The sequence below is a fragment of the Coffea eugenioides genome, chromosome 8 (genome assembly GCF_003713205.1).
Source record: "Coffea eugenioides isolate CCC68of chromosome 8, Ceug_1.0, whole genome shotgun sequence".
Taxonomy (NCBI): Eukaryota; Viridiplantae; Streptophyta; class Magnoliopsida; order Gentianales; family Rubiaceae; genus Coffea; species Coffea eugenioides.
In genome coordinates, this window is record NC_040042.1 from 34,367,361 (window position 1) to 34,374,898 (window position 7,538).

The following is a 7,538-nucleotide window of genomic DNA, read 5'->3' on the forward strand; positions in this document are numbered from 1 at the left end:
ACCGTACGGCTTTTGAAGTATCTCTGATGTGCTTAGGCACTTGGTTTTAGAGGTTTCAGCTAAAAAGAGATTTCCTGACTTGTGCCAGCTTTGAACTGATGCCTGTTTCTGGAAAAGAAGAGGTTAATCATCTGTTTCCTATGTTGTTATTAGCACTTGCTGTTATTCTTTGTTATTATTGATGATTGTTCACCGTTTGCAGCCTCGGGTCCTTTCCCGGAAGTCTGCTACTGATATTTCTGCAGGTATCCCTCTGAAGAAAAGGAGGTTCTTGTTGTCCCCGCCGTCCTCTCCTCCTCGTGAAGAAGTAGTACCCGAGGTAAATGATTTGAAGAAACATGAAGAATCTACCCCAGACACAACGAACAAAGAAAATTTTGTAACAGATTCTACAGAGAATCAAGAATCTTCTTTAGAATTGAAGAAGAAAGAAGCATCTAGTGCAGATGTGAAGTATGGAGAAGAATCTGGTTTAGAGCAGGCGAGCAAAGAAGATTCTGGCTCAGAATTGGGGAGCAAACAAGAATTTGGTTCAGGTTTACAGGACAGTATTACATCTAGGCCTGGTTTGAAAAACAATCAAATATCTTCCTCAAATCCAGGACCTTCTAGTATAAATGTCGCTATCAGATCTCCCGAAAAATCGGATGCTAGTAAGATTAATCTCCTTGAGGTTAAGAAAGAATGTGTTTCTGCACCAAACGCCAACTTGGATCATTTGGACACAGACGTTTCTGGAGTCAAACTTCCGGAGTTAAGCCCTATGTTTAATTTGGGTTCTGCAAACAGGGTCGAGAGCAACACGGATCTTCTTTTGACTGGAAAACTAGCAAGCTCAGGAGTTCCAGGAACCCCTCTGGGTGCTGCTTTGGTGAGTGTAAAGAAAGAGATACACAGCAAACTGGTGGAGGATGATGTTAAGCTCAAACTTGCTACGGGTTTGGGGAATAATGGTAAATTGGCATTGGGACCAAAGGAATTTTTTGGTTTGAATGTAGATCCTTCTCTGTTGTCCTTGTCTCTAAGCAAAGAAAAACATGTTACAGAAGAGAAGAGTGGAGATACTAGCTCAAAGGATGATAGCAAATCGGAATGTGCTAATCGATCAAATTGGGATTTGAATACCACTATGGATGCTTGGGAGGGATCTATTGGTGATACTACTTTCCAAGGTACTATTGGTGGCTCAGGTAAGACAATCAGCTTGAATGATCGAAGACTATTAAGCTCTAATTCCGTTGTCAACGTTAGCAGCGTGAAGGAGAAACAGGTTAATGCAACAAGGGAGCCACGTTCCAGTTTTCCAAATTCTTCTGTACAGTTGATTAAACCTTCTGAGGACTCACTCCGTCTGACTCTTAGTTCCTCTTTTGGGAATGTGGATTTTGTCCGAGAGCGCACTCGTTTATCAGCTGAAGTAGCTCCTAGGATGGATATTTCCACAAATCGGCATAGTGGATTGCTCTCAACTGAAGACAAGAAATCTCCTGGTGTCAGCTTAGTCAAATTAGAACCTAGTGATGAGAATTCCAAAAATAGTTCTGTGGGAACCATCAAGAGATCTGCTGAATTGTCGGATTTCAATGCTGTGAAAAGGGAACCTATTGAGAAGCACAATGCTGAAGCTGTTAAATTGCTAGCTAGCAGCCCCCAGGACACAACTGGACAAAGGTCTATTAAATCTGAACCTACTAATGAAGTTAGTCAGGAACTCTGCAGGACATCGGATTTGAGACAGCAACAATCAATTCCAATGTTTGTCCACTCTCAGGAGAGTTTTTCTTCTTCTTCTGTTTTACCAACACCTTTGACGCCCCAAAAGCCTTCTCCTTCAAGAATACCTACTTCTTCTGATTTATCTACAAGTGCAGATGTATCAAATCAATCTGAACGTTCCACTCATACCAAAGAACCTCATATGGGTAGTGATGGCTTTCTTCAAGCTCCTGCAGATATGAATCCTAAGACTGCGCATCACAGGGTTAGAGAAGAAAATATGGCTGCTCATAAGATGGATAATAATGAGGCAGAGGACATGAATGTTGATCATCCTGAGCTGAAAAGGACAAAGGAACATGTGCATGATTTACGTGCACATGGTGAGGGATCCGTGAGTGATGAGGAGAAGATAAATATATCAGCTGAAACAATGGAAGATGAATCTTATGGTTCTGAATGTGAATCAGATGGTAAGCAAGTTGTGGTAAGCAAGTTTTTGCATGGTAGAGTTGGGAGAGATGATGATGATTATGAAGATGGTGAAGTTCGGGACCCCTTGGAGAATTCAAAAATAGAGGAGCTTACTGCAGATGGAAGTGCAGATAGTGCTAAGCATGGTGATTGTGATAATAAACATTGTCCTTCTGGATTTCCAGGTGGTGATACTTACACCGACCAATCCTGTCTTGTGCATAAAGAAAACGACTTGAAAATTCATGACAATACAGCTGTTGATTGCATCAAGGAGAGTGTTGGCACAGTTTCTAACAAGAATTGTGAACAGCTTATGGCTAAAGATGGTCATTCAGATAAACTTCCATTGGATGGAATGGCTACAACTGATGCAGAAGAGGAGCCATGTAGTTCCTCCCAAAGGAAATTACTTGAGCCAACAGGTAAGAAATCTTCCCAAGAGAGTATTGAAAAAGATATGTCCTGTGATGGAACAACTAGTTCAGGCATTAGGACAGTACCAGCAGCAGGTGAGCCCAAAGGTCAAATTGCTAAAGCAGTTAACACGGATGAGAAGCCTGATTCATCTCTTTCAAAGGTAGAAGATTCTTTAAATGGTAATAGTGCTGCTAAAAATTCAACGAGTGGAGGTAACAAGAGCCGCATTATCAATTTACCTCGTGCTTCTGCAATATCTCCTTCTAAAACAAGGTCAATTCCGGATAGATTACTGTCATCAAGAAATGGAAGAGGAAGGTACTCAGATCTTGATGGGGAGAAATTTATTCCACGAGGAAAGAGGTGATTATTCTCTGCCATTGCTAATTAATCATTCTTTTTATACTTTTTTATGGTTCTGGAATTATTTTGTGATTTATCTGTCTTGTATTTTGCAGAGATGAAATTGACGCTGATAATCCCCATAGATTCCTTAGAGAAAGGATTCAAGATCAGTCTTTTAGAAACTCCAGATCGAATTATACAAGGGGAAGAGGGAAGTTTTCTGGTCGCTTAGATACTTCACGAGGCGAGTGGGGTTCTAACCGTGACTTCGCTTTTGGAAGTTACAATGATGACTATCGGTTTACCAGGAACAAACATGCTGCTGCCATTGCTGATACTGAGCTTGAATGTAATGACTTTGTTATTCCACCCGATGGTGCTTCTTTGAGTATCGGTAGAGGAAGGAAATCTTTGAATGACGATTTGCCTTCATTTCGACGTCCATCCTCAAGGAGGTTGTCTCCTGGAGGTAGAGATGGTCCTGGCAGCAGGGAAATCCAAATGGTTCACAGAATTCCAAGAAATATTAGCCCTGGTAGACTTAATGATGATAATGGGGTTGACTTGGTTGGACTTCGTCAAGATGGAAAATATGCGAGGGATTTACCAGATGGTATTATAGAACCTGCATATACTCGTCCGAACTCAATGTATGAAGGTGGGAATACTCAATTTGTCCGAGGGAACAGGAACTTCTCTACATTCCAGAGGAGGGGATTTCCTCAAGTTCGGTCAAAATCTCCAGTTGGATCACGAACACGCTCCCCTGGTCCATGGACTTCCCCTAGAAGGAGATCTCCTGCTGGATTTGGTGGACTTCAACAATTGGCTCAGCATAGATCACCAGCTATGTATAGGGTGGAAAGGATGAGATCTCCGGATCGTTCTTGTTTTCCTGAAGATATGGTTGCTAGAAGGCGTGGATCTCCCTCCTTCTTGGCTCGGCCTTCTGATGACGTTAGGGATGTAGACTCTGCAAGGGAGCATGGTCATCCAAGGCCTATAAACTCCAGTAGGAGGAGCCCATCTGATCGGGTTTTCAGCAGAAGCACTAGGAGAGTTGATGTTTTGGAACCTCGAATTAGGACAAGTGGTGATGAGTATTTTGGGAGGCCAGTACCTTCTGGCAGATTTCAGGAATTTCATGGTGAAGGAAGTAGTGAGGAGAGAAGAAAGTGTGGTGAAAGCCGGGGATTGATTCGTTCTTTTAGACCTCCATACATTAGTGACAGTGATAATCTTCGGTTCCAACTGGACGATGGTCCCAGGCCTTTCAGATTTTGTTCTGAAGGTGATGCAGATTTTGTTGGAAGGGGCATCAGAGAAAGGGAGTTTGATGGGCGGATGAAGGGTCGACCTGTTGCTGCTCCTAGACGAATTCGAACTATCGAGGATCAAGAAGGAAATTACAGGGACAGTGGGCAGGTATGGCATGATGATGGGTTCAATGAAGGGTCCGGATATAAAAGGAGGAGATTTTGACACAGTTCTTCAATGTACTGGAAACAGGCATCTTCATGGCTGAATTCCTGCTACTTAGGGCAGGCATGAAAACCATGGTGCGTAATGGACTTTGGGGATTCGCAAGAATGCTTGACATGAAAATTTGATTGCATGAACTCCTATGCTTTATCACTGGGCAGGGACTTGGATTGTTTACCAGCATTACATTAGTTGAATTGCTAGATTGAGATGTTTAAAGTTCATGCTGATGAATGCGACCAGCGGAAGGCACTTTTGTCAACTATGATATATGTGTCAAGGTTATAACTAGAGCTGTGTGTTTCTCTGCAGAGATTGACATTTCATGTCCTGACATGAAATGGATACAAACGGAATCGTTGAATGCTTATCATGTTGATGGTGATGCAGGATGGTATAAGATGATATTGAATCTTTTATACTGTCTCTATAGCTATTTTAAGCATTTGTGTTCATCAAAGTCTATGGCTCATTTTTTCTGTCAAGGGGAAGAGAGCAGATGGAGAACACTAAATGCCGGATTTAGGTACTGCTATGGATGTATAGTTGCTATTTAGGTTTTACTTTGCAGGCCCTTCGACATAGAATTTCACTGTTACAGAGTGGAGTACTCTACAAGCTTGAACGATTTCGGGCAAAATGCTAGCTGGTTGCTATTAAAACCGGATACGTAAATATGTCGAACAACCATTTCCCTCAGCTTTTTATGCAAAATATCATCTAAGTTATTGGTGGATGGTAGAATTGCCTATGGTTTCAGGTCAAGGAATGTGTCAGCTGAAATTTTCAGCCCTTGTAACTAGTTTTACTGAGGCCGAAGCGTTCTCTCAGCCTTACAGAAGGTAGGTAAATTTCTGGTGCTTGGGTGGGGCGAGACAAGGCTCAAGGACTTTGGTCTTTTTGTCTTGTGATGCTTTCCGTGCGCATTTAATTTTTGATCCGGGTTCTTGCCATTTCACTTGGACTTTTCTCTCAAGGCAACACAACGTTGTGTTCATATCTTGGGATTTGCCACGGGAGACAGCTAAGGTTTGCTATGGCAACGAGCTGGATTTCCCAGCAAAAGGTGTTGACGCCTCTAAGTTGCACTAGTAACGTGTTTGAATTCTCAAATTCCATGACGGAAGGTTAGATAGAGAGTAATAAGATGGGGACTCAATGAGAGAGCATAATTTTTCTCAACTACTTTTTCTTGCATGTTGATGACTCTTAGCCCTCCACCGCCCATGTTAAAAATTAGAAATGAACACGGAGAAGAAACCTGAAAGATCTTCAAATTTCTTCATGATCTTTGCCAAAGTTCTGAAGATTGTCCATTTTTTATCAGCGGGGTTTAGTTAAGAATTTAGTACATTGCCAAGATTATTGAAAGTGGTTTCCAGGATGTCGTACAACATGAAATGCTCAAAGAATAGCACTAATGTTTTGGCTGATGTCCTCTGTGGTGATAGGCAAACACACCTTACTTCTGTGGTGATAGGCAAATACACCTTACTGGTTTTAGGAAGTTAAGGGTATAAGAAGAATTTTTCACCCAACTGGAAAGCTTACATTGAAAAGTCGGCATAAATGTGTACCTAGAGACTGCAGAGTAATGCACCTAAATAGAAAAAGTATGCACCTAAACCGTGCGATGAGAAGAACATGAACATAGAGGGCAGAAAGGATTCTCATGCTGATGATGAAGGCCGGTGCACAGGCTGATTCTGGTAACCACAAGTTGTTCTAAACTCGAAAGCTCTGTGCCTGAGTCATTGGGGGTAACAGGCTCAGTAGGTTTGGCAGTCACAGATCCAAGTCTCAAATGATCAACGGTGAATTTTGAGCTCATTATTGATTTGAGCCCACATGGGTCTGTTTTTCTTTATGCAAAACTGTTTATAAAACATACTGAATACTACTAAAGATTCAAATGACTAGGACTAGCGTCTAAGGCCAATTGGGTCTGTTCTCGATGACATGAAGCACCACTTACCCGACGTCGTTCCAACCGGTTATTTAGTTAAATGAGTTTTCCTGCCTCTTTATTTGACTAATGTCATTACTAGGTAAATTAAGGTTTAAGACAAATATCACGCTTATCGGGTGTTTGGTTTGTATTATGAAATTGAAACCGAAACTATAAGCCCCATTGAATTGTACAAAATTATGGATGCCAATGTGCGAGTCACGAAATTGTCTACCAGTAATTTGATTTCTAGTAGTTTCGAAAATACTACTATCTTTGAAGTGAAAAGGAACTATGTGGATTTTCAACAAAGCCATATCCGTTTGGCAACTCTTTATTGGGCCTTTAGGTTCAAATATCTGCAATATTAGTTACAAAAGTTTCGGCTAATCCGAACATGACTAGTAAATCTGAGTCACGAGACAGCATTATGATACAAAAGGTTCGGAAATTAGGAATGTATAGGCTGATGGCCGGCAAACGACAATCTGCGATGATACACAATCAATTAGGCTAAGTACAAGACTATAAATTCGTAGTAAAGCATTTTGCGTGCCTCAGGGGGTGCAGAGTGCACATCGGTATCAGGAGGGAAAATAAGGATGAAATTGCCATCAGGTTTCTACAATAAATTAAATTAATAAATCCCATATTAATATTAAGATGAAAAGCTAAAAAAAAAAACTAAAAGAAACCACTACTAAAAAAATAAAAACAATTTCTTCGCTTACCAAAATGCTCTTGCACCCATTCGGAGGGTGAACCTCCAAGTAGTCTGTCCAACCCCTAAAATCACAACCAAATATAAGCAAATTAATAAAATGGAAAAATGGCTTAGACTTTCAATATTTTTACTTAAACTAATTTCGTCCTCAAATTAATAAAATAGAAAAATGCTCTTATTCGCTAGCTAATGGCAGAGCTGGCCATGGATGTTTACATTCTAGTTGCAAAACCATTTGGATTAGCTATTTTTGGAGGTGTTTTTGAAAAATTTTACTGTAACAGAGTTTTTAGAGTATATTTTGGGATATTTTTAGAAAATATTTTGAAATATTTAAGAGTATTAAAGTTTTTAAAATATATTTTGGGATATTTTTTAAATATTAAAAAAATTTAGATTGCTTTTTAGAGTACCTTTCAAAGTACTTTT

General features: G+C 40.5%; 1 protein-coding gene across 1 annotated transcript; it reads left to right on the forward strand.

The window, feature by feature from the left end:
- Positions 1-16: 16 nt before the first annotated feature.
- On the forward strand, positions 17-5,395 carry LOC113779616. The gene is made up of 3 exons (XM_027325265.1): positions 17-122; positions 203-2,973; positions 3,069-5,395. The coding sequence occupies exons 1-3, from the start codon at positions 99-101 to the stop codon at positions 4,435-4,437; spliced, it is 4,164 nt and encodes a 1,387-aa protein (XP_027181066.1). The 5' UTR covers positions 17-98; the 3' UTR covers positions 4,438-5,395.
- The last annotated feature ends 2,143 nt before the right edge of the window (positions 5,396-7,538 follow it).